This window comes from Xyrauchen texanus, chromosome 9, assembly GCF_025860055.1.
Source record: "Xyrauchen texanus isolate HMW12.3.18 chromosome 9, RBS_HiC_50CHRs, whole genome shotgun sequence".
Lineage (NCBI taxonomy): Eukaryota > Metazoa > Chordata > Actinopteri > Cypriniformes > Catostomidae > Xyrauchen > Xyrauchen texanus.
The window spans coordinates 20,892,999-20,920,047 of NC_068284.1; the positions used below are offsets into that span (position 1 = coordinate 20,892,999).

At 37.6% G+C, this 27,049-nt stretch overlaps 2 protein-coding genes across 8 annotated transcripts; both read left to right on the top strand.

The window, feature by feature from the left end:
* Window positions 1-2,513: 2,513 nt before the first annotated feature.
* LOC127649037 (zinc finger protein 414-like) lies at window positions 2,514-9,095 on the top strand. Of its 4 annotated transcripts, none has more exons than XM_052133923.1 (7): window positions 2,514-2,636; window positions 2,997-3,079; window positions 3,191-3,301; window positions 3,468-3,573; window positions 5,539-6,077; window positions 7,321-7,470; window positions 8,012-9,095. In XM_052133923.1, the coding sequence occupies exons 2-7, from the start codon at window positions 3,073-3,075 to the stop codon at window positions 8,086-8,088; spliced, it is 990 nt and encodes a 329-aa protein (XP_051989883.1). In that variant the 5' UTR covers window positions 2,514-2,636; window positions 2,997-3,072; the 3' UTR covers window positions 8,089-9,095. The 4 variants fall into 4 exon arrangements, 3 of the variants coding, with proteins under 3 accessions (XP_051989883.1, XP_051989882.1, XP_051989881.1); XM_052133922.1 differs by lacking the exon at window positions 2,514-2,636 and adding an exon at window positions 2,649-2,781; XR_007971254.1 differs by lacking the exon at window positions 2,514-2,636 and adding an exon at window positions 6,603-6,673 and having other exon boundaries at window positions 2,870-3,079.
* Window positions 9,096-9,440: 345 nt separating this feature from the next.
* On the top strand, window positions 9,441-26,855 carry LOC127649055 (protein ENL-like). Of its 4 annotated transcripts, none has more exons than XM_052133950.1 (12): window positions 9,441-9,555; window positions 10,837-11,017; window positions 12,999-13,081; window positions 13,932-14,075; window positions 14,174-14,299; window positions 18,215-18,823; window positions 20,177-20,261; window positions 20,353-20,461; window positions 24,430-24,529; window positions 24,633-24,707; window positions 24,801-24,872; window positions 24,983-26,855. In XM_052133950.1, the coding sequence occupies exons 1-12, from the start codon at window positions 9,544-9,546 to the stop codon at window positions 25,109-25,111; spliced, it is 1,725 nt and encodes a 574-aa protein (XP_051989910.1). In that variant the 5' UTR covers window positions 9,441-9,543; the 3' UTR covers window positions 25,112-26,855. The 4 variants fall into 4 exon arrangements, with proteins under 4 accessions (XP_051989910.1, XP_051989911.1, XP_051989912.1 ...); XM_052133951.1 differs by having other exon boundaries at window positions 24,633-24,698; XM_052133952.1 differs by lacking the exon at window positions 24,633-24,707.
* The last annotated feature ends 194 nt before the right edge of the window (window positions 26,856-27,049 follow it).

A 27,049-nucleotide genomic window follows, 5' to 3' on the forward strand; every position in this document is an offset into this window, starting at 1 on the left:
AGGCCAGTGTGGACATGTAATCTCTCCACCTAGTCCTGGGTCTTCCCCGAGGCCTCCTCCCAGCTGGACGTGCCTGAAACACCTCCCTAGGGAGGCGGCCAGGGGGCATCCTTACCAGATGCCCAAACCACCTCAACTGACTCCTTTCAACGCAAAGGAGCTGCGGCTCTACTCCGAGCTCCTCACGGATGACTGAGCTCCTCACCCTATCTCTAAGGGAGAAGCCCGCCACCCTTCTGAGGAAGCCCATTTCGGCCGCTTGTACTCGCGACCTAGTTCTTTCGGTCATGACCCAACCTTCATGACCATAGGTGAGGGTAGGAACAAAAATTGACCGGTAGATCGAGAGCTTTGCCTTTCGGCTCAGCTCTCTTTTCGTGACAACGGTGCGATAGAGCGAGTGCAATACCGCCCCTGCTGCCCCGATTCTCCGGCCAACCTCCCGCTCCATTGTCCCCTCACTCGTGAACAAGACCCCGAGGTACTTGAACTCCTTCACTTGGGGCAAAACCTCATTCCCTACCTGGAGTACGCACTCCATCGGTTTCCTGCTTTGTAAATGCCACATTTAAAAAATACATTTTAAAATTAGGAAACACATTTTCAGTCCGTTTCTTTTCATTAATTTAATTGGCTTAATCTGGATCAAGATTAACAATATCAAAACTCTAAAGTCTCTTAGGTATGGAATTATATGGAATGATATTCCGGACATTATTCAAAAGGAATTGCAAATTGTATTTGCAATTGCGTTTTCAATTTGTGGACGCATAAAATGTGACATAATCCAAACGCAATTGCAAATCGCGCATTGCGGTTTGCATTTTCGTTTAAGCGAACGCACAGTGACTGCCAAATTTCAAATGGAAAAGCAAAGTCCGTTTGCAACTGTTTCCCATATCTTACGAGTTTTGGCCCTGTCATATTTAAATAGCAATTTCAATTACCACGTCTGCTTTTTCACTTTCTCAGCGTCGCGTATGTAGCCAGCCAAAACTCAAATGGAATACTAATTCCCTTAGTATTTCCATTTCCAAGGGTGGGATTATGCTATGGGGCGTGTTTGTCTTGGGAAGTGATGTCACTCACAGTCCACGGTCAAGAGGTGATGCCCTGAACAGAGGCCGGTTTATCAAATCAAATCACTTTATTGTCACATGACCATATACACAAGTGCAACAGTAGGTGAAATTCTTGTGTGCAGTTCCGAGCAACATAGCAGTCATGACAGTGACGAGACATATACCAATTACAGTAAACAACATATTTACACAACACAATTTACAAGTCAAATGTACACATACTTACACAACACAATAATAATATACAATGTACAGTAAACAATACACACAATATACAATACAATAAGTAGGAGTATATGAATATATATATATATATATATATATATATATATATATATATAGTAGTATATTGAGGAGAATATGTTGACAGTCCAGTGTGAGATTATAGATGAATAAAGTGCAGCGCTAATTATTGATCGTGATAGACTGTGAGTGACGTCACTTCCCAAGACAAACACGCCCCATAGCATAATCCCACCCTTGACCCTGATTGACAGGTTTCCGTGTAAGGCATCGGAAATGGAAATACTAAGGGAATTAGTATTCCATTTGAGTTTTGGCTGGCTACATACGCGACGCTGAGAAAGTGAAAAAGCAGACATGGTAATTGAAATTGCTATTTAAATATGACAGGGGCAAAACTCGTAAGATATGGGAAACACAGTTGCAAACGGACTTTGCTTTTCCATTTGAAATTTGGCAGTCACTGTGCGTTCACTTAAACGAAAATGCAAACGGTAATGCGCGATTTGCAATTGCGTTTGGATTACGTCACATTTTATGCGTCCACAAATTGAAAACGCAATTGCAAATACAATTTGCAATTCCTTTTGAATAATGTCCGGAATATCATTCCATACTTAGGACTTGGAAAGCAATTAAATGGAAGACTGCATACCAGTCAGGGGGGATCAAAGCTTATAATAGATCCAGAAAACAGCTAAATCTGACTTGTCTTAATATATCATATTTGCAAGCTGTGTCAGTAATTGTAGAAATTCACTAGAGTTATAAACACAATTTTGGAATCCTTTGGTTGATCAACCACAGAAACATTTAATAGCACAGAGGGCATACTAGTTGAAAAGCTGTCAGACTGCAAGGCTCAAGGAATATTACAGAAAATATAACAAATCAACTAAATCCAACAAACCCTAAAGGAAAATTACTTAATATTTCAAGTTTTCTAAACCACTAAATGTGAATTGTACACTTTGAAGTAAAATGCAACGATGGGAAATAAAACGTAATAATCTAAAATGTTGTCATTATTATTATTATTATTTTATTCAATGCCACAAGAATAAGAGGTATTACATCGTATATAACATAAAATCTGTCAACAAATGCTGTCATTATCCAACAGACCACGAACTCGATAACGTCGTCGTATGACGTCATATGTACATTGTGTGTTCTCGCGACATTTTCAACAGTCACGTTTCGCACGTCGCCAGGGTGCGACGAAGGTTGATAATTACTTTTGTTTGGCAAATTAATGTGTTATTATTTATAGTTTAAAAAAAAGTCGAACATTCAACGAATACATACTTCGTAAGTGACCAGTGTGTTCATTGACAATAAGTGTTTTCGCATGCATATGTTTTCTTTTAAGACAATCTTATGTTTATGTTGTTTGTTTGTCTGCTGGCTCCTCCGTCTGCTGGCTATCTGCGCACATTCCAGATTGTTTACATTGGTGAGATGATCTATTAGTTTGATCAGTGACCTCATTGGATTGTTTATTTTTTAAACTCTGCTCTTGATAAAGTGTGTTGATTTTCTATTTTCTTCGAAGCCTGCTGTGTTCTTACTCTGCTCACTCATTTCAGAACCAGATATGTGCTATTTAATGAAAGTGTGCATGAGTATTTATGTCTAATTTATCTCTAATTTATCTCTAATCTTAACTAGATCAATTAATCTTCGTGTCTGGCTGGAATATTTAACCACATAATCCATCCCACCACCCCAACTGTAAGGAAGCACCATGGAGGGTATGTCAGTATATGGGTTAGAGCTAACCCATTAATACTTTGAATGAAAGTTTTAATGATTGGTAATATTAAAGTCCAGTTCTAGTACAATCGGTATCCTATCATCCACAGGTTGTCAGATGTCCTGTTCATTTTATGGGTGCAAGAGGACTTACAACAGTCCAGAGGCACTGAATAGTCATCAGCAAGACCATCAAAAGAACACCGCCCAGTCTCTTCCTGGTAAAAAATTATTTCCTCTCAGGATGCAGCACAGACTAATGCATATTAATGAAATGCTACTTGTGATAACTTTAATATTTGTTGTTTCTCCAAGACATATTGCTAAAATTAATTGCACTGAACAAGCCATCAATTGATGTCTAATGCATTCTTCTTTATTCTTTAGGGAAATTTTTTCTCTGCTCTTCAATAGGATGTGATGGCTCCTTCAGCAACATGCAGCAGCTCATGGAGCATATGAGGCACCACCATAAGCCAAATTATTATTTTCTGTGAGTTTCTATTGCTTTGCATTCATGCTACTTTCTTTCTAAATGAGGGTACATTGTGGTAACATTATATTATTGCATGCCATTTTGTCAGTATCAAATAAAAACGCTAACTTTCTTCTGGACACCTTTGGGCAATTCGCAATTTCACATAGTCCACTTCCACACAATACATTTTCGGTTGGTAACTCAAGCCAAGTTCACACTTTCAGAGATTTTGTTGCTAGATTTCACTAGTCTCTGAACTCTGTGTGGCTAGTGGACATTCCTTCTGCTTTCTCTCTAATGTTATTGGTCGGCTCCACATATGGCCATATGTTTAGAAAATCTGTTTAGAGATAAGATGTTTTGCCGTCAAAATCAAGATATTCTTATTTGAATCATATGTTTTGCCTGTAACAAGAAGCATTCTGCTGGGGAGAATGTTTTTAAATAAACTGCACCTGTGCTCAATGCATCAAAAATGAACAATCAATGTGTGAATTAAACTCCCTCACAATGCAGACTGCTATTTCTGGTACATCATCCAGTCTACATCATCCCGCTAATCTTTGCTTCTATTTAACAAGGGTGCCAATATTTTTGGCCACTACTGTAAATTATGCATAAAAGCCTTCACATTTCACAGCCTTCTTTGCTCATATTTACCAAGGGTGACAATATTTTTTGCGACTACTGTATATATTTGTACATATTGGAATATCTTGCAATAAACTTAAAATATATTGTTACTGTACTTATAATCAACAAACTAAAATCAATAGTTTTATATATTCCCATTGTTTTTTATTAAATTAAATCGTTCGCAATGCTTCACGGGATCGTAGTTCGTGCCATTGTGAAAGATGGTAAGTACACAGTCTTGTACCTTTTGTCTTTTTGTCCAATTTTCAAATACTTTTTTGCCTCAAAACAAAGTTTGTAATGTTTTTGGGGCTGGTATCACCTGGCACTTCATGATATGTCTATTGCTATACACATGTCACGATTCAATGTATTGCGATACATCACAATGTCTTAATTTGATTTAAGATTTTGATGAATTCCAATTAATTTTGGTATATTTAAGTTAAAAACTGATGTTTGATGAAGAGCATTTGCTCGAAATATCACATTTTTGTCTCTTTGTGAGCTCATTATATTGAATTAGAAGTAACAGTGTGCCAACTTTGTTGTGTGTTTACATGATATGAATACACATAGTTTAACATAAATAATATATTTGATTGTATCGACACAGGCCTAGTTGTGATTCACCTCGGAGCTGGTTGGTTTGGTTCATGGCTTACAACTCTTTTATGGGCGATTTTATGAGAAGCCTATGCAAAAAATTAATTGGAAAAATACTTTGGAACCCAGACGGCTGAATAAGTGGGCGGGCACTGTTGTGCTCTGTGGTCGCTATCGCTCATGTCGTCGAAAGTCGCCAGCTGTCATTGAAAACAAATTGTCTCATGACGCATCCAGTTACAAAATTGCTGACGGTGTGAACGGGGCTTCAGTTTTCTGTTTTCTAATGTTACAGTTTTCCTTAGTATCTGGTTCTTAAGAAAATTTTCGAAAGTCTCGGTTTTCGGAGTAGTAAAACACCTCTTCAGTGTGGATGAGCGGTGTAAATGTAACACAATCAATGCGTTTTCAACCAAAAACTTATTAGTGTGGATGTGGCTATTGAGGTTGTGCTATCTGAAACAGTCTCCCCTTTCATTTAAGACCTCATATCTTTAATAACCTTAAAAAAAAATATATATATATATATATATATATATATATATATATATATATATATATATATATTTATGTTTTAATTTCTATTGGTGATTTGAAAGCGGTATATATTTTTTGATTTTAGGGAAGTGTTTTTTTGCTTTTTACCTACCCAGCACAGCATTTCTGTTATACAATTTGTCTCAAATGTATTTGTATATTATGTGCAAAAACAACCTTCTTTCTTTTTATATCTTTTAGGTGCGAAAGCTGCAAGGCCAAACTACGCTCTTACCGTACCCTTCTTAAACACCTGCAAACATGTGCTAAGGTTGCCAAGAACAAGGCTGCAAAGACAGAGACTGGAATGGCACCTGATGCAGAGCCCACTGGTGTTTCACTCACTGCTGGTGACATGGAGTCATCTGGATCATTCTTGGACACAAATGGGCCAGAGGAGATGGAGTCTAATCCCTCTCTGACCACATATCCAACAACAGCTAACATACCAGTGACCCAGCAGTCTCCAGCAAACAATGTTTTCATGAACCCCACCTCCGTAGGCCCTGCAACTCTGCCCCTTGCCACTGTTGAGCCTGCCTTAACCCAAAATCTTTCCTATCAGCCTGAATCCCCCTATAGTCCCTTTCCACCTGCTCTGTCTCCTGTTAACCCAGCCTTCCTGCCAGATCCCAGCCTAAAGCAGCAGCGGACTCCCAAGTCTGGTCCTCCCAGTCTGCCCTCTTCACTGACACTGCCATCATCTCCAGGATCAAATGCAGTATGGAGGAAGAACCAAGGTGAGTTCCAACAGATCACAGTGTTCCTTAAAGGGATGGTTAACCCAGAAAAGAAAAATCTGTCTTTATTTAATCACTCTCATGTTATTCAATATGACTTAATTTTTTTCTGTGGAACACAAAAGGAGGTATTTATCAGAATGTCCAAGCTTCTCTTTTACCATTCTACTCCATTCTCATTCTTTTCCATACAATGACATGTCTTGGTGATCAGAGACAGGGAAGCTTGGATATTCTGCTATATAACTCATTTTATGTTCCATGCAAGAAAGTCATGCAGGTTTGGAACAATATGATGACAGAACTTTCATTTTTAGGTGAACTATACATTAAAGTGATCCTACATTTTAGACCCTGTTCACCTGTGTATTTGCCATTTTGCTCAACTGATCTCACCTGCTGACCAACAGGTGTGAGTCCGTTTGAGAGTGAATTTTAAAGTCACTTGGGGGGAGGGAATGCCTAAGCCTTGGTCATGGCCACTTTGAGTGAACTGTGTTTTGTCATGTTGCACTGTCCTGCCAGACCCGCCCGGGCCGCATTTGCAAAGATGGAACTCTCCGAGCAGGCAGAGTTTAAGTAGAGATGAAGTCCAGGTGAGGCACAGAGAATTCACACACACATTGCTTTAGGGAAAAATCTGGTGCTGCTTCCCTCAAATTATGCTTTAGGTGCTAATCCTCCTTCCCTTTCCTCCTCTAACCAGGCTCAATGTGTTCCCTGGGTGTACCATGTATTTGAACCATCCAATCCACTCCCATTCAATCCTAAATACATACATTCAGGGCCTACACTAACAAATGTAACAATACATCAGAGAGTTTGTTTGTAGGGACAGGATTCCTTTACTTTTTTCTTTACCCTCAGCATTTGCAAAATCCAGGTGGTCATTTCTGGTAAGAGATGGTGCTGTATCCTCGTTGATCAAGTGTGGATATGTTGACAGTGCTTGCTTATATCAGTGCCTTTGTGCTTGTGTTTTGATGTTTAATTATGCTCTTAATTTTTTGAATAATATATTGCTCTTGGGTGTGTAAGCAGATGATTCACCATAGATTTTTTTCAGCTCAAGTCAATCATGCATTTATTTGCTACTTTTACTGATAAAGGTTTCTGTTTTCATTATATATTGCTCTGTCCATTTATTTCTTTGTGAATCTCAATGAATTATTAATTACGAATATGAGTTACGCTGTTAATCTTTGAGTTATTTTTAATGACTCATCCTTATTAAATCTGCCAGGTCAGTCCTTCAACTTTCGTATCCTATGGGAACACACCAGAGGCCGATACAGTTGCCTACAATGCGGCCACTGTACCCCAGACAGAGGGGAGATGACTGCTCACATCAACTTGCACAAGAATTCAGGGGGCAAAGTAAACAATGATACTGGTATGGCCGCCTCACAATTTGATCATTTATTTATAAACCGCTGAATTAATTTAAAGCTGAAGGATGTTCATTTTACTCCTCATCTGCTGTTGTTCAAACAGTCAGATAATCCTGCCCCAACTCACAGCATTGGTTGAGTAACATTGTTGGTTGGGGTCTAAGCGGGTCATTCAAAACATACAGGAATTTTTACAGTGACCATGTTTACAGTTTGGAGACAATTAACTTATTTAACTCATAGTTGTCTAAGCATATTAAGCTGGGAGAGAATACATTATTTTAACACTGATAAAGTTACATACTTCAGCTTTAATACCCTTTTAGTTTTTGTTATTTTGTAGAGTAGGCCATGGGGATTGCCCTCATGAGAAAGTCCTACAGTAGCACTTTAATGAAGTAAATACACAATATAGATATGGTATATCACTGTCTTCATTTCCATGCTTCTCGGCATGCTGAGTTTGATAATTGAAGATGCATTTGAATCTCTATAATTTGTTTTCCTTCACCCTAAAACTGAATCTGCTGTGCATTTTTACAGATACAGAGGTTGGCAATGGTTCCTTAACGGCCAAGGCTTCACCACACTCGGAAAACTCAACATATACACAGCTCTAACATGAAATGAGATGCTAAACTTAATGATTGACAAATTATATTTGTTGTAGCCTTTGATACAGAGAGAGAAACTTAAATGTTTTTATTTCACTGACAATGAGGACTCTTAGAATTTCTATGGTCTGGAACTGTACAACAAACAATATTCAAGCAGAAGGAGGGAAAAACTGCTGCATATTTCGTCTTCCCTAAGACAATATTCTCAAACTTAAAATGTCTTGCTTGTCTTTTGTTGAATAATTTGGAATAGCATACAATTAATATCAGTATTTATTCAGTTATTGTTTTTTGTATCTCTTTGGAGCATGTTGCAGATGCTTGTATTCAGTTGTTTCTAGTGTAAATAAATAGCCTATAGACATCTTCATCACCTGTTATTGTATTAGAATGATACAATAAATAATGACTATTTAAAATGGTGCCAAAATGTTTGTTTGTATTAAAGGGAAAGTTCACCCAAAAATGAAAATTCGATGATCATTTACTCACCCTCATTGCTTTTCATATGACTTTATTACTTCTGCAGAACACAAATTAAGATTTCTAGAAGAATGTTTCAGCTCTGGTGGTCTATACAATGCAAATGAATGGTGATTAGATCTTTCCAGCTCCAAAAAAATCACAAAAAGGCAGCATATAAGTAATTAAAATGACTTCAGTGGTGTCTTTAAAAGCTATGTGGTGAGACGGAGGGATTTAAATATTGATCTGTTTCTCACCCAAACATATTTTAAACCACTGGAGTCGTATGGATTGCTTTTATGCTGCCTTTTATGTGATATTTGGAACTTGAAATGTTTGGTCACCATTCACTTGCATTGTATGGACCTACAGAGCTGAAATAATCTTCTAAAAATCTTTGTGTTCTGCAGAAGAAAGTAAGTCATACACATCTGGGATGGCACAAGGGTGAGTAAATGATCAGATAATTTCTTTATTTTTGTCTGAACTATACCTTTTCAGATCAATAGTTTATGTAGTTTTTGCCACCTGAAAATAAAACCTGTCAGAAAAAAATTGAATTGTTATGTGAATTATTTTAATGTCTACATGATATTCTGTGCTTGGAGTTTTTTTTTTCTTTTCATTATGTCAGTCAACAAATGTTTAAAGTTTTAAAAAAAGTTTTTAAACTGTCATGGAACGATATTTATTTTGCAACATTTCTTGTAGAAACACTATAGGAAGAAAACTGACAGAAGACCCCTCCGTAAAATATACAGTAATGGGTGGCATAACTTCAGTTATTTTCGCAGAGTTTAAATTAATGTGGAAGACAAATACCGGTAGATATGAGCAATTCTGCTTTTATTTTAAAAACCATCCGTGTCGCGGCCATTTGTTCAAACGCTTCAGTTTCTCCCTTCACACTCCTTCAGTGTAACAGCGAGGATGCACATTCAATCTACTTCAACGCTTCTGTAAATAAACTGAACAACCGGAACATAGGCAACAATGGAAAACATGGTAATACGCCTTTAATAACACTGCCAGATAGATAATGTAGTGAAACGTGCATGGTTTTTAATCATAAAAGCATTTATATTTAATAGTCGCGAGGCCAACGTTTCTATGATGACTGCCAAGGGTGCTAACTTAGCCAGCTAGTCACTCTGCGTGTGTGCCAGCGATGCTTAAAGCAGGAAACCCGAGTAATTACATCAGTGTTTTATGTAAATATAAGGTGTGACGAAGAGAGGTTTACAGAAATCACCATGTCCTTTATAAATATCAGGTTTGAGATATAGGACAGATAAAGACTCGAGTTCCAGCACATACTATGTGTCCAGCTAGCTAGTGGCTCAATATCTAGCGAGCTGCCTACCTAGGCAGCATTTGTGAGTACGTTCGCTCGCGCCCATAACGGCCCCAAACATGCTGTCTAGGTAGGCTGCTCTTTAGATTTCGAGAGAGCCACCTTGTTCCATTTCAAGGGAGGATGGACGTGTGATGTTGGGTTATATAATTAAATAGCGTTAAGCTTGGTTTCTAGATATTGAATGAGAGAATGCCAGTGCCATTGTTAAGGGTGTTAACTCAGCTATGTGAGTGTTAAAGTGAATCATTAAATTATTAAAGAAAGTTTAACAAGGGAGGGACTTGTAGTGCTTTGAAGCTAAATTATGCTGTGTGAATTTAAAGTTTGATCGTATTACTAACAAAGTCTGATGTGGTTACACACTCCCCATTCATTATTTTTGACATTGTGTTAAGCAGGTTTTGATGCACCACTTGTTTAGTTTTGTATTTATTCATGTCTTGGGACAAAATCCTTTAGGCTCTTGTTTGCAGATAGGAAACAAACTCAGTCAACATTGGGAAGGAATATATTAACCATAGAGCTAACACTTAAGCCCACAAGTCCATCCGTTGTTTTGTTTCCATACCAAGAAATGCTGTAAACAATAAACCATCGCACACATGATGAATGTCACAGAACTAAGAGTTTCCATCTCCAGCTGTCAGCAGGTTGATTTCTTGCAGAAATAAACTGTAAATCTGACAAGAAGTTGACCAAGGTTTCCTCAAGACCTCCTTTTTAGTCCTGTGCGTTGTTTCACCCTGGTCTGTACACATCACTCACTGATTAAATTTGGGGATCGCTAATACAAAACAGCCGTTTTTCCATTTCACTGAATAGAGGTCACAGTAAGATCAAATCTGATGTTCAGTAGTCATAGCTGATTATTGGCACCATGTTATCATCTTGTCCACAATTGAAAGACTAATGGATGACTGTTGTTTAAGTGCACAGTGCAGGTGAAACTGGAGCTGGGCCACAGAGCCCAGTTAAGGAAGAAGGTCACCACCGATGGCTTCACACATGACTGGATGGTGTTTGTCCGAGGTCCAGAGTCATGTGACATCCAGCACTTTGTGGAAAGAGTTGTCTTCCGCCTTCACGACAGCTTCCCAAAACCCAAAAGAGGCAGGTTATATTTTGGGTGAACCTAGTTACACTGTAACTTTGTACTTGCTGCCATGTAGGTTGAAGTCCCTTCCTATTTGGATTAAAGGATAACGTTTAGGTAGGTGTTTGTGCCAATGAAAACACCTTGATGGAATTTGCACCCATCTTATTCTGTTGTGAAGGATATTTCCATTATTGTATTTAACCTATCAAAAATGATAAAGTTGTTAATGCCCAAAGCCCAAGCAAAATATATTGTCTATAGTTACAGCATGTTAAAGGGGTAGTTCAACCAAAATGAAAATTCTCTCATCATTTAATTACGCTGATGCGATCCCATATGTATGACTTTTTTTTTTTCTTCTGCAGAACACAAACAAAGATTTTTAGAAAAATATCTCAGCTTTGTAGGTCCACACAATGCAAGTGAATGATGAACAGAACTTTTGAAGCTTCATAAAGCACATAAAGGTAGCATAGAATAATCAATAAGACTCCAGTTGTTAAATCAATGTCTTCAGAGGTGATATGATAAGTGTAGGTGAGAAACATACAATTTTAAGTCCTTTTTTTAAATTCTATAAATCTCCACTTTCACTTCTTTTGTATTTGGCGATTCGCATTCTTCATGCATATTGCCACCAACTGGGCAGGGTCAGAGTTTATAGTAAAAAAGTACTTAAATATTGACACATTTCTCATTAAGTATAGTAATTATAATTATACCTGTAGTAAGACATTATTAAAAGGTGTTGTGTGTGTGATTAAAGAAGTTTTTCCTATCCCAATGTTACATGCAGTGACAACTATAGAAAGCCATTCATAGGTTCATTTTCCTGAAAAAGTGATAAGACTGTGGGACTGGAAAAATATATATAGCTGCAGGCTGAGCTCCAAAAAGGGATGGGAGTTCTGAACCGCCAGTAAAGATATACAGAGCCTATAACCTAACCCTTTCTATAATCGTCTGTGGAAATGCCCCCCCCCCCCCAATTTTTGGCCCAACCCCCTTCTACAGTAACTCCGTCCCTTCTGGGGTTACCCCTCCATCTATTGGAGTTTCCGGCCCCCTTTTTGAAGATCTACAGGCTGCAAAAATACCCAGTTGTGGCTCTTTGGCGCTTTCAAAACATTGCTCTGTTTGTTTGAGCGGTCTGGCATGTCAAAGTTGTGAGTAGGACATTGAGTAGGTGTTTCTATCTGTAGCATTGAATGGGCTTCATACAAACCGTCAAACCACAAAATACATACTTGTAACTGAAAGTAGACTATATGAAAGATACATATGCACAATATATCATGGCTAGAGTAAATATAGTAATCTATGTCCTTTGAAAATGATTTGAGTTCAGTTTAATAGAAAACTATGTGAGTTACTATCCATGGTGTGGCAGAAATTTGAGCAGCCTCTGGAGTTTTAGCTGACAGACGCCCGGTGGCACTGTGCATACATTCATAGAAAACAATTGTTTAGAATTTTAGAATGCACCATGTCATCTGTCTGGTGTGCGACCCCCTTTAACTGTGTGGAAGTATCACCACCTTTGGAGTTGCCCCATCCTCCTTCTAGAGTAACTCCTTCCTCTTCTGGAGTTACCCCGCCCTCTTTTGGAGTTTCCACACCCGTTTGGAGATCTCTGGGCTGCAGCAATACCTGCTTGTGGCTCTGTGGCACTTTTAAAACTTGAATCTGTTTGTCAACTGACATGTCAGCTTCAGGCTCAACCTATGACATTAATTTAAGGTGGGACAACCTGTTTTTCTGAATACTGAAGGACGGGGCCGTAGTGTTTTGGAAATTCTGGTGCTGCTAGTGGCACAGAAATGACAGTAATTATACCAGTAATGTTGTAGCCTGTGTTATATGAAGCCTATTCATATAGATAGTACAATTTAGTTTCATGCCACTGTTTCAGTGTAAACATTTAGACTGTTTTGCTCTACTTTTGCTATGTGTCTGCACACAAAGTCCATGAAATGCTTTTTTCCCCCCATACAGTTTGTAAAGAGCCTCCATATAAAGTTGAAGAGTCAGGCTATGCTGGCTTCCTCATGTCCATTGAAGTTTACTTCAAAAACAAGGTAAGCACATCTCTGTGTCACATATATACACCAGTATCAGCATTTTTACAGATTTGACATGAATAATTGAATTTCAAGCAAAATGCATGAAAAGGTGAGCCAGACTGCTTTTGCATGATTTTGATAGATGTGCGTGAGGAAAATGCCCTTGCTGTGTTATTTTAGGCAGAAGTTTATAAACTGTAGCCAGTATCGGAAAAACGTTGCGATGAAGAGTTTTGCAATTCTGTAAATGTTAAAGGTCAGGTTAAAAACAGTGTTTGCTCGAGGGGCTAACATATTTTACCAACACAGAAACAGAATTTACATGCAGCTGTTGCGGTACAGAGACCTTAGTAGGGGCACTAGTGGTAAGAATATATGAATATGTATTATACTTTAAGACTTGCGTTCTATGTCTAATTGTTGTCTATTTCTATATTTACTTTTCTAGAATGTTTAGTTGAATATTTGTGGGTTTGCTTTCCATTTTCCATTTGTCATCTTTTCTCAAATTGAATTTACCAAAGACTGTAATGTGACCTTACCATACTGTACATTGTTTATACACTACTTAAGTCTTTACAGATGTGTCGGTTTTGATTTAGCGGTTTATACTTTTGTCACCCGAATATTTTTTTAAAACATTTGCACACAGGCTTTCCACAGTCATGGAAAACCTTGAAAAATGTCATGTTAAAATGACGATTTCCAGGTCTGGAAAAGTAATGCAAATGAATATTTTTAAAAGTCTTAAACCAATAATTATGAACAACTCAGAAATGTGTTGCTCAAAAGGTGTTGGAATCCAGTTTACCCTGTTTATTTTTACATCTTAAAAGCCTGAAAATGCTTATCTCTTCTATCACAGGAGGAACCTAAAAAGGTGTGCTTTAATTATGACCTTTTTTTGAACCTGGAAGGCAACCCACCTGTCAATCATCTGCGGTGCGAGAAGCTCACCTTTAACAACCCCACACACGAGTTTCGACGTAAACTGGTCAAGGCTGGTGGGGTGAGCGTGACTGTTTGTCTTTGCTTTGTATTTACATCTGTAATCAGCTCTTTTAAACATACAGTCTATCACTCTCTCTCTTTTGTTGGGACTCTTAGGTTATAGTTGTTCCTGAGGGAGCAGAGATGATGCCAAAGCCCAGTCCAGATTATCCAATGCTGCCAACTATTCCACTCTCTGCCTTCTCCGACCCCAAGAAGATCAAGTCCTCCCATGCTGTAAAGGTTAGTAAATGCATCAGTGATTGTCAAATCACTTGTTTAAAAAGTTCTTCCATTATGGTGGAACCAAAACCATCTCTATAAAAATGTCTCACCTAAGAATTTTGTCATATTCACATCAGACATTTATTTCAAAAGATAAGTTTAAAGTGATCGTTCACCCAAAAAAAGATGATGTTAGATGATGTTAGCCTCGGTCACCATTCACTTTCATTGTATGGAAAAAAGATGCAATGAAAGTGAATTCTGCCTGACATCTCCTGTTGTGTTCCAAAGTAAGAAAGTCATACAGTTTTGGAACAACATGAGGATGGTGAGAAAATGGTGACAGATTTTCTTTTGGTGAACTATCCCTTTAAGTTCTTAAAAGTCCCTCATCATATTAACACGGCCGCGTTAAAGGCCCCGATATACTTCCAGAGAAGTTCTTCATTCGGGGGTAAAAAGAAGTTCTAAAAAGCCGAGCAACGGTAAAAACTTTGTGAATATCCAGACTTCCACTTTATGCAAAACCTTAAATAATGTGACATTAAAACCTGTTATCAATTACTTTTTGCCTCATTCTATGAGAAGAATTCACACAAGGTCAGTAAAATAAGTTGTTTTAACCACTCAATGATGATTTAAAGAAATGTATATGCAGTAAAAAATATTTAATTTGACTTGTTTACATTCTGAATTCATGACGCTAATGCAGTAACATGCTATACACGGTCATAATATGCATAGGTTACACTCAGTTTTTGTGATTAATTATGACACTGCTACGACTGCAAAGATTGGTGTATAAAATTGCTAATGTGCAGAATAAAGCCGAAAGAATAATGATTGGCATTTCCTTGGGCAGATGTGTGAATGGCTTTTGTTGCAGATGGCACATGAGTGAATGGGCACTTGGGAGTAATTGTGTAGATTTGATTCATTTTGTTGAATAATAAAAAATAAAACAAATCGCATGACAAAAAATGGAAAATGTCTCTATTCGCTAATAACTGCACACTGGTGTGTTCATGTTGATTGAATTTGACTGACTGAACAATGCAAACAAAATTAGCTGTCGGCCTCAAGGGAGGTGGAGTTCCAGGTCACACCTACAATTGATGTGGATCAGTGGCAGTGAGAAGGTGTTTAGTAGCCGGTAAGAATTTTTTCTAAAGGTTCGCCCAGGCAAGCTGCTACGAACTACTGAAACAAATGCAAAAAAAAATATTTTTGGCCAGATTTTGTTCTAAATGCCATCATACCCATTTGTTCTTAGGTTTCGTACGAAGCATATTAGGGCCTTAAGGCTGCCCTGTTCCTGCTCAAAATTCTGTGTAAAGACACAATGCTGCATACAAGCAAAATCATCCCTGCTTTGACTCACCTCAGTATCAAAGGCAGTTCTGATGCTGCTTTGATTCCGTGTAAATGAAATGCAGCATCAGAGCAGCCTTAAACTTTGTTGTAAGTTATTGTAGAGCATATATTAAATTATTTAGTTTAGTATTTAAAAGTATAATTTCATATTTTCATTCATTTCGTATTTCTACTTTCATAATTTTATGCTTAAAACATCATAACATTATTTATGCAGTTGTAGTTGCTGTGTAAATGCATTTATTCCTGCTCTGAGCAGCATTAAACAGTCTGTGTAAATACACATATGCAACTTCAGATGCAGCTCCTGTGCCACCTTTGTAGTGTAAAGATGGCTTTAGTCATTATCCAGAGTGTTGATCTGTACTAAGATATGGAATACTTTTAATGTAGTTCAGTTCTTTTCCTCTTGGAAAATACTAGTAGAGAAAGTCAGTTGTTCCAATGCTTAAATTGTTTACAGTGGTTTATGCATTAATCATGTTATTTCGTAAACAGGCGGAAAGGCTTGATACTGCGGTGTTCTTCAATTGAAAATACAGGATAGAAGTAAAACTGCTTTGTTCATGTTTATGTTCACCCAGATAGTTTATGAGCTGTAGAGTGGTTGTATATTTTAGCATCTGTGTCATCCTTTGGATTATGTAAGACTGAATGGAGAATGGAGACAGATGTCTCTTTGGTATTCAGCTAAACAACTGATGCCTGTGGCATCATTGTGTCATTTAAATATTCAAGATGGATGAATGCAATTAAATATAGCATCTTTTAAATGAATCGCTCCTTTGAGAATTGATCCAGCATGAAGCAGGGTTCCCATGGTAATGGTGAGTCTGATAATTAAATTTTTTTAGGATTTACAGGGCTTGAAAAATCATGGAAATTAATAAAACCTTAAAAGTAAGGAAATTTCATATAGTTAATAAATTTCTGAACTTATGCACTGTAATAAATGATTATTATTTCAGTCTGTTTGTAACCACCTGTGGGACTACTATATCATTTCCTATGGGACATAAAATGGGTCTTCAAGAGCACATTCAATCTCAGGTTTTATTTTTTAATTTTTTTTTGTCTTATTGGAAACATTTGTAAAAGTGTTATTGCTGTAATCAGTTCCTTCCATCGACTGGTACCTAACATAGTGAAATCTGCCCTGCAGTCTTTTTAAAATGATGTAATTACAAATGACTGGATAATTCATTAATCAAAATGTGTGGGAAACCTGATGAAACCTTTTCAAATGTATTGCAGTGGTGTGTTATAGGGATGTGCACAAGTAATCAAATAATCGAGTACTTGTTCAACTTTAAATAATCGATTGTCAGAATTAACGCATGGGATTAATAAAAAAAATACAAATAAATCTTAATCGCAATTACTATTAATACTGCATAAAAACTGTGGTGAAGAGCGGAACTTTTGTAATGTGTCCACCTGGAGTCATTACACTGACGCACACGGCACAGCACAGCACCAGAGCCCTTCTATCTAGGTGGAGCCTACAAGCTTAGCATAACGTAGACGGAACTGTCTTAACACGCTGGTTGACCGTTGATATCCTCTATCCGATGATATGGAGGTTATTTCAGTAAATAAAAGAATCTTTGACAGTACTTCCCTGTCAGTGATTTTTGCTTTTTACCAAAAGCTTTTTGGGATTTTACCTTTCCTTTATTGAAATATAGCTGTTTGTGCATGTAAAAGCTCTACAAAGTTACAAAGCACAAATTCCACGCCAAAAGGAATCACTCTCTCCCACTGAAAACACTGCTCCTGAACTGCCTGAAACACCTGTTTTGCAGTCCAGTCATTACTTCCATGACATAGCTGTCACTAAGTAACACATTTGCATAATGCCCGCCTCAGGAATGCACTGCTCAGGAAGCCTTGGGAGCTGAAACTAGGTTATGGTAAGGGACGTTACAATTCTGATGCATGCTCTATGCGGTTGACCAATCACAGCATACTGGGCCAGCTGACCAATCAGAGCAGACTAGGCTTTTTGGAAAGGAGGGCTTTAAAGTTGCAGGAGCTACAACAGAGCGTTTCAGAAAGAGGGTGAAAAGAGGTGCTGCAGCAATGTACAGTTTGAGAAAAATAATGTTTTTTTTTTACATTAAAGCATGTAAACCTTTTCTAGTAGACACCCAAAATAAAATGATGAACCTGTAAATCAGATTAATATGGGCTCTTAAAAAGAATAGTTAACCCAAACATAAAATTCTGTCATTATTTAAAGTGATCTAAATTTTTCATTACTCGTTATTGATTACTCATTTTCTTATGTTAGAGTGCTTGAGTACTAAATCACTCGAAATGCCAATCCCTAGGATTTTATATTTGATAAACTCTCATTAACATATACTGTAATTGAAAAGATTACACTAAAGGATGTTTCTGAATTCATTTTGACTGATAGCTTTTAATGTATTGGGGGTTTTAGGAATGTGGCCTAGATAACTACAGAAACAAATAAATTATTTAAATGTTTGGTTGATAGAAGACTGCATTGTCAAAGATAATTATTTTAAATAATCAATTACATTTTGTATGTAGGAAGCTAGTAAAGATGGAGGAAGTGGGAGCAGCAAAGGGCTCAAAGCCCATAAGGCAACCAAAGAGCACCGAGAGCGTACAAGGAAGGACTCAGAGAGCAAAGCCACATCCAGAGAGAGCGACCGTGAGGGCAGCAAGTCAAACCGAGACCAATTATCATCCTCCTATTCAAAGAAAGCCCTAGAGGGCAAAGGAAAAGACGAGGGGAAAACTGTGCCCAAAGCAGCCTTTAAAGAGCCTAAACTTACAGTCAGAGAGTCCAAGATGGATGGGATGTCTCCAAAAGGTGGAGGTGCAGTAACAGGTGGAGGGGGTCAGCTGGACACTCGAACCCCAAGCAAGCGGCCCATGTCCGCCACTGAGTCTCCGAGGCTTAGCACCAAAAAACAGAAGAGGGTGGGCTCAGAGGGCATGAAGGGGCCAGTCAGTGGGGTTTACAGCAGCAACTCCCCCCGTATCACCTCAACAACACCCTCCAGTTACCCAGAGAAGAAAACACCCAAAGATAAAGGCCACTTGTCCAAGATGAAACCGGAGGCACTAGAAGTGAAAAGGCAGCCAGACTCTAATGGGTCCAACTCTGAGGATGAAGCCTCTTCAAAATCTGAGGTATGTATAGACTGTCGTTCCATCAGCAAAACACAGCTTTGGTTGAATCTAACAAAAACAGACTGGGACATATATCACCACAAAATCTAAATAAAGAAATTATATTTTGTTTAAAGAAAATGTTTCATATTCATAGGACCATTACGATGTTTGCTTTGTGACTATGCAATTGTTATACATTTTTACAAATAAAGGTGCACTCAGTAATTTCTTTGAAGTATGGCATACACTAACACCTAGTGTCCTGGATGCTGCATCATTCAAACACAGTAGTTTTCAGTTACCAATGCCATTGTAGAAATTCACTATGCACAGTAGACCAGGATTCATTTAATAAATGAGTGAAAGTGTCCGATTACTGGGCAGTTACTGAGATTAAGCAAGTAGTATTCAGCTGGCCCCATGAGGCGCCCCTGCCCCATATAAAATAAAAGAACATTTATAAAGTTACTGATATGACTGGAGTTGAGTCTTCATCTAAAGTGAGTGGTCATTATTTTATACATATATTTCAAAATTGTTATTCATTTATTTAGAAGTAGAACCTTTTAAATGAGGAAAATAAGTTCTGAGTGCACCTTTAAGCACATTTTCCTCCCTGGTTTTCATTACCTTAATGCAAAAATGCTTCAATTGAAAAAAAATGATATATGATTTAAATTGTAACGTGTTGTATTTATAAATGGTAGTATTTTTTTAACTGGCTTGAATTTATTCAGATTTAAATGTAAAAACTAAATCATAGTATTAATGTAGATTTTTACTGTTATTTGAACAGTAATAGGAATCTAATGAGAATCACCATTGAGAATAATTAAAAATGACAAAACCTCAACAGTAAAACATGCTGACGCATATGCATAATTGGCTAGAAAATAATGTAAAAAATCAAAATGCTCTTAAAATAGGCTTCTTTGTCTTGATGCAAAATATTATTTTATTTTTCTTTTGATTTTGGGGTTAAATGTGAGCTGGACTTGATTTCATGAGATTAAATAACATTTTGTGGAATAATGCTGCTTTCATGTGGTATCAAAATTATTGTAAAAACTTTTTGGTCATATACATTTACATATATTAGTAACCTTTTGGTGCATGTTGTGCAATTGTATCACAGAGAAATTTGCATGTACTGTATTACATGGCCATAAAATGAATTATTTTCGGCTAGCTTACTAACATGTATTACAATGTGAAAAAAGATTTCCCCATGAAATGTGCAAAAATTAAATTTGCAGTCCTTAATGTTTCCTGTTATTTGGTAGAATAATTTTGATAGCATGTGAAGGCAGCATAAAGCTCAAGGATGTTGTTTATTTGTGAGTAATCAAGGCATGTTCTCTATATTTGAAGCAATCGGCTCCTTCCAGTCCATCTAGTTCCAGCTCCAGTTCCAGCTCTGACTCTGACTTTGAGCCCTCCCAAAAGCAAGGCCAAGGTATTTGAGGAGTTTAGTCATACAATGTGAATTGTATGCTCACTAGTGTCCACCACATCAAGGTTGATATTATTGTGATAATTGTGTCCAGGGACACTCCGTACTATGGTAGAGGATATGCACTCTGAAGGATCTGATGATGACAGCAGCTCAGAGGTTGAGACGCCCATGAAGGCAACTCCACCCAACCAGGACTCTCGGTCTGTGCCATACACCCATAACCTATTTACTAAAAAGTTTACTGAAGGCATTTATTAGATTATAAAAAACTGACAAATATTTGGATAACCAACACTATTTTACTCAAGAGATTATCTTTTAATAATAAGATATGTTTGTGCTATGTAACACAATGGGATAAGGCACCCTCTACTTTTACAATGAAAATCAAATGTCAGTGCAGACTGCAGAAAATAGTTTTGTACATACTGGTTATTAGTGCAGGGTATTGATACAGAGTTTCCTACTTGATTCGGATTCACAAGCTTTCGATTTGAGTCGATATGGACTCATATGTGTACATTTCTGTTACAATGTCCATTTTGCTTACATATACAAATTCTCTCTGCCAATGCACTTAAAGTATCAGTTCACCCTAAAATGAAAATTCAGCCATTGTTTACTCACCCTAGTGTTGTTATAACCCCATATGACTTTCTTTCTTTTTCTTAAAACAAAGGGAGAAATTGTAAAAAAAAATTGTTCTCAGTGATGTCATACAATGGCAGTTTGGTGACCACCTCTTCAATCTTCAAAAGGACACAAAAGTATAATTCAGAAAGTTTGGTTCAAAACAAACTAAAATCGAATATATTATTTAGTAAAAATATTCACTGACCGTTTTTCTCCTGTGCATGTTCATGTGTCTGCACACAAGCTTTAGAGCTCTTTGCATGAGAGCTACAGTAGAAACGCAGCATGCGCAAGATGGTGTGTTCACATGAAAACTCATTTTGTTTCACTTCAACAGGACCACAAGTGATATTAACAACAGAAAACACAACATGGCTGCATACAAACAAGATAACAGAACTTACAAACATGTCTGAAGACATTTTAATGTCAAGCCTTATTTGTTTGAAGTGGAATCCTCCATCAAACAGAGAGATGGGGCTGGAGGTAGCTACAGTCAGACCATGTTCTACTCAGACGCCAAACAACATGCAATAAATGTAATTTTCTGTGTAAATCAGAGTTTTTTGTTTTCCTAAGCAACGGGAAATTCTGTCGATCGCTTGGTTTCTATTTTTGGTAACCTCTTCCGCTATGATCTGGCTCAGGTGATGCGTGGTGTGAGAGTGAGGTGAATTTCTGTGTTCCACGAATGCTTTTGGGTCCTTGAATAATGTATAACATGCTACAGCCAGTGGAGTTACTGGTATGCGTATGGCGAGCGGAGGTACTGATAGCTACCTTCAGCCTCCTCCATCACACTTTTTGTTTGTGGACTCCAGCTTAAACAAATAAGGCTTCACTGGCTGTTGCATGTTATACCTTATTAAAATACCCCAAAATATTCGCGGAACACAGACAATTGCATCGCGTTCGCACTACGCACCGCTTTTTGGACCGGTGCCAAATATAGAAACCAAGCAGTCAACAGAATGTCCCGGTGCTCGTCACAGCTGCTTAGGACAAAAAACTCTGATTAACATCGAAATAATGTCCAGAATAAGTCTGGTCATTGAAATGCATCTATTCTTCCACTACAAACTCTTCAAACATGTTTGTAAGTTCTGTTCTCTTGTTTCTGATTGCAATGGTGATTGGAGTTCTGCCCCTTTAGGCGTGCAGTCGGCCTATATATGCGGGCACCCAATCATCATTACTTCAGACTTTTCTGACTGAGGGACAGAGGGCATTACTCTTTCCTCAATTCACCGAAGTAGTTGTGAATTGTTATGAATAGTTGCGGCTAGCTTTTGTAATGTCTCGTTCCCTTCATCTCAGGAAACCAAGGTTACTTGTGTAACCAGAGACATTGCCTTTCTATTCAGTTCACTCGACATTGCTGTAAGCAGAATGGGGAACAGAATCCCATCCCGCCGCATAACGTGACGTCAAACCCCCAGAGCAAAACACGTAGAATGACACGCCCGTGAGGGCTCGCTACAGGAGACAGAGTGCTGCTCATCACAGGGGAGCGGGTGAAATTGTGTGTGTTACATTTTTGTGCGAACACCATACACAGAAACACATTTGTGCGCTATCCCGGTGACCTATGGCTGGGAAAGAGCAGCGCCTAAATATGTGTGTTTCTTTGCATGATGGGGTTCTCCATGCTGATCCAAAGAACAGCCGTCACCGGTGACTTCTTTGTGACCCACAGAGCCTTCCTGAGGCAACCACAAAATTTCGTGTCATATGCATAACTCTGTCATGGTATGTGTCAGCTTGAGTTGACGGCTGGTTTTTAGCTGTGGTCCTCTGACTCTTAGGCCAACAATTTATGGGGCGAGTTAATACGCAAGTCGTATCAGCTCTTTATCATTGGCTTGTGCACGCATCTCGCCCTCGCTGGGGGAGAGGCGGCAGCATCCTCTGTGGACTACTTGACCGTATTCTGAGGCTACGAGAGACACAGCGTCATCCCCATCGTCAGAACAGCCAAACGTGATGAGGCCCTGATTTCCCACAAAGGGCCGGAGCTCATCATGCATATATCGTACCGGCGAGGATGCTGCTTATATACACCGACTGCGCGCCTAAAGGGGTAGAACTCAAATTACGATTGCCAATCAGAAGATTGGCGTTATTGTACAAAGGTTTCAACTAGGTTGTTGGGGAAAGTATTTCCCATTCTGCTTACAGCGATGTAGAGTGAAATGAATCGAAAGGGAACTACTGTTGCTGTCGAGCAAAGAGCTCTAAAAGCTTGCATGCAGACTCATGTGCACAGGAGAATAACGGTCAGTGAATATTTTTACTAAATAATATATACGATTTTGGTTTGTTTTACACCAAACCTTATCGTATGCTTTCATAACAATCATGAGTTTCATGGAATAATTTATTAGACTTCTTAATTATACTTTTGTGTCATTTTGAAGCTTGAAGATGTGGTCACCATAAATTGATATTGTATGACATTACTGAGAATACACATTTTTCGCAGTTTCTCCCTTTGTGTTAAGAAAAAGTAATTTGGTGTTATAACAAAATAGGGGTGAGTAAACGATAATTACATTTTCATTTTTGAGTGAACTATCCCTTTAATTATAAAGGAACCTTCTATGCAACCCTTCTAGGTACAATTCGAAAATATAAATTTGACAAATTATATTTTATCATTAGTTTTTCATCAAATTGATCATTTTAACTTTTGAAAAAAGTTCAAATTCAGTCTATTACATCAATTAATGTCTTGAAATTGCATATACAGAGTTATGTTACATATTATTATTGTTTTCTTGCATTATTTGTACTATTTACAAGTATTTACAATAATATTGTAGAACACGTGCTTAATCGGTACTGTCTCTTTAAGACTAGTGGCATCAGCCAGACAGCCTCTGTGCTAATAACTTCTTCACTAGACTACTCGGTTACTGGTCAGTGAAATCTGAACATTTACTTGCCAGTTGCCAATTATATATATTTTTAGTCACATAGCATGAGATTTTGTTGCACATGCGAGTGATTTATTTGAATTATAGAGGGTTGCCACATAGTGGTTGTTCAAACGAGGATTTTGATGCATTCGAAAATCTATATTTTTACCCAGCCTAGTTTTAACTACTGCTGTGAACGTTACTACACAACATTAAAGGGATAGTTCACCCAAAAATGAAGATTCTGTCATCATTCACCCTCATGTTGCTCCAAACATGCATTAATTTATTTTCCTCCATGAAACACAAAAGGCTAAATGTTAGGAACTAACAGCCTATGTTATCTTTGACTTTCATTGCATCTTTTTGCCATAAAGTGAATGGTGACTGAGGCTGTCAGTCCCTGATATTCTGCTTAACATTTCCTTTTGTGTTCCACTGAAGAAAAAAATATGAGGGTGATTAAATAGTAACAGAGTTTTCATTTTTGGTCAACTAAATTAAATATTACTCTTAATTTTTTTTAAACATTCTAGTATTACACAGTTATGTAGTACCTTGAATTTGATGTACTGTATATTCCTTTCAAAATTTCACTAAGATTTTTCTGTTTTCAGTTTAAGCATGTACAGTGAGAGTGATGGGAATGAGGAGTCCCGTCCTCCCAGCCAGGAAGCCCCATCACCTCCACCCAAACTCAGCTCAGCAAACCTCAAGGTAAGAGTGACGTGTGACTATAATGTCAAAATAACAAACTGTCCAATGTAAACCTAGGCAATATAATGTCAGTTTGAAGAGGTCAGTTTGTATCCATCCTCAGATGTTAGGAAAAAAGAGTCCAGACTCTTGCATCCGTGAGAAAATGCTCAAGAGGGGATACGACAAGGTAGGAAGGGTAAATAACTGAATCATACTCATTAGTGTCAGAAATATGGATTTTATTGTACATCAAGCTGCCTGCCGTTCTAAATGAATGATCTGATTCCAGGCATATACAGAGGAGCTTGTTGACCTTCACCGCAGGCTGATGGCTCTAAGAGAGAGGAATATTTTACAGCAGGTAGATAATGTGTTTTCTGTATTCTTGTGCTGCTCATGACGACTAGGAAGTGATTGCTGTTTTTTTTGCATTTTAATTGACTTGTGCTGCTGTGTTTGTTTGTATTTTAGATTGTAAACCTCATAGAAAAGACTGGCCATTTTAATATCACCAATACAACCTTTGACTTTGACCTGTTCTCCTTGGATGAGTCTACTGTACGTAAACTCCAGAGCTACCTGGAAGCCACGTCTACATGAAACAAGGAAGATCCTCTTCCATGATTTTCATCAGTGAGAAAAAGGCCTCCAGACTTACTGAGGGCAGAGGGAAAGGTATTGAAACCAACATGTAAATGCACAGGAAACAAAACAAACAAATAAAAAAACGTTATTCCGTAATGAAAATAAGCGAACACAAGGACAAAAGGGCATAAAGGGGCGGTATTCAGGGTTTATCGAATAAAAAACAGCACTGCTTATTGCACTAAACTTAAAGAAACAAACTGTTGGCACAATACTGTCCAAAATGGACAAGATCTCGCCATATGCACCATGGATGGAATACCTTATTACAAGCAGGTACATTTCAAGACTGGTTTTGCACCAAAGCTATAACACTGATGGGATGGATCCCTTGCTCGTGCCTGGAAGGGCCTTTTTATGTAAGGGCAACGACTGAAAGACTGTGTCTCCTCTCTACCCTGTTACTCCTCTGCTCCATGTACTGTATGTAAACCTGATTGCAATGTGTGGTGGTGTGCAAAAAGCCTAGCTAGATCAAAAGTTATCAGCATACTGTTTGTTTCTGCATAGCCTTGTAGCCCCATTTCCTGGAAAAGTACATACTCTCAAGCTTTGGTGATTGATGCTCCCACAGATCAGCTAATGGGGAAAAAACGATCTGCCTTTGTAGTGCCTTTTTAAAATATCATGTGAATTATAATTTTTAGTGAGTCACTCATTTGCCTTGGGATGACCAAGAATTATCTGTTGACATGGAAATGCCTGAAATTGACATTCAAAGCCCTTTTCAACACCTGTCCGAGAGAACACATTACGAGAGATCAGTTTTGCTTGTATGATCTTAGAAAGGTCTTATGCATTGTCATTTGTTTCTTGATGGTTAGCAAAATCAAGTCAATTTGTTAAGCATTTAAAGGTTCTTGTTGTAGTTTATTTAAGTAACTGTGCACTTTTTCTGGTCACTTCAGTGCTTTGTAATTATCTGATAACTATATTTATGATTTTTGTTTTTTTTTTCTTCTTTTTTTTTTTTATACATAATATTGACTTGCAAAAATGTACAGATTTTTGTCAATGTTTTTACATGAATCTATTGATGACATATTGATGATCCAGTCACTTGAGAGAATATGCACATAGAATGAAGGGGGAAGTTTTTGTCTGCATTCCAGTGGTGCAATTGGAAAAAACATATTTTCTGTCAACCTGAAGTATTACAAGTGAAATGTATTTGTGTCAGATACATATTGTCTGATAGCATTGCTTTTTAAAAAGCATAAATGCTTGACATGTTATTCTTTATTGTCAATTGCCAGTTACCCTTTTTGATTCTAAATAATGTATGGTTATAAAGTAAACAATGTTTTCAGTGAAACATTTGTGTCAGGTGTAAGATACATCATGAGTAAATTGCAATGAAAAGGATTTGTGTGCCATAAACCCAAATTAATAATCACTCACTTTAAAAAGCAGACATTTATGAGCATATAACACTTAGCATGCCAGTGAGCAGTAGGATACAATCAAGCCTCTAATGCTCACTGCTATGAGAAGGTATAACAGATAACCCTGAAGGTTTCAGAAACATACAATTATTTATTTTTGTTTTATCAGCTGTTCTTCTTATTATTGCAAGTGCTGAAGATACATTATAAACTCATGCAACGTGAAGCTCTTGAAATTCAAACTTAAGTCTCTTTGCTGTCCTTGCCTCTACTATTAGAAGTAGTCAAGTAGCATATCAATATCGAGTGTTAAAACAGAGTGGTTGAATTTACTGTATCTAAATTCAAAATGTAAGTAACAACTTGCATTATATTACATATAGTGTATGTTTGTATACTTTTGAGGTGAAATTGTGTTTTCATTAAAGCTTATTCACAATTTAGTTTATAATAGTATGTGTTTAGATGGGTGCCCATACAGTATGTACCCTAAAATACAGAAGTGTTA

Excerpts from the sequence above, each read along its gene's own strand:
- LOC127649037 (XM_052133923.1), top strand. Across the intron at positions 3,302-3,467 it reads CACCGCCCAGTCTCTTCCTG|GGAAATTTTTTCTCTGCTCT; the intron begins GTAAAAAATTAT and ends TTTATTCTTTAG. Across the intron at positions 3,574-5,538 it reads AAGCCAAATTATTATTTTCT|GTGCGAAAGCTGCAAGGCCA; the intron begins GTGAGTTTCTAT and ends TATATCTTTTAG.
- LOC127649055 (XM_052133950.1), top strand. Across the intron at positions 14,300-18,214 it reads AGTCCTCCCATGCTGTAAAG|GAAGCTAGTAAAGATGGAGG; the intron begins GTTAGTAAATGC and ends TTTTGTATGTAG. Across the intron at positions 24,873-24,982 it reads AGAGGAATATTTTACAGCAG|ATTGTAAACCTCATAGAAAA; the intron begins GTAGATAATGTG and ends TTTGTATTTTAG.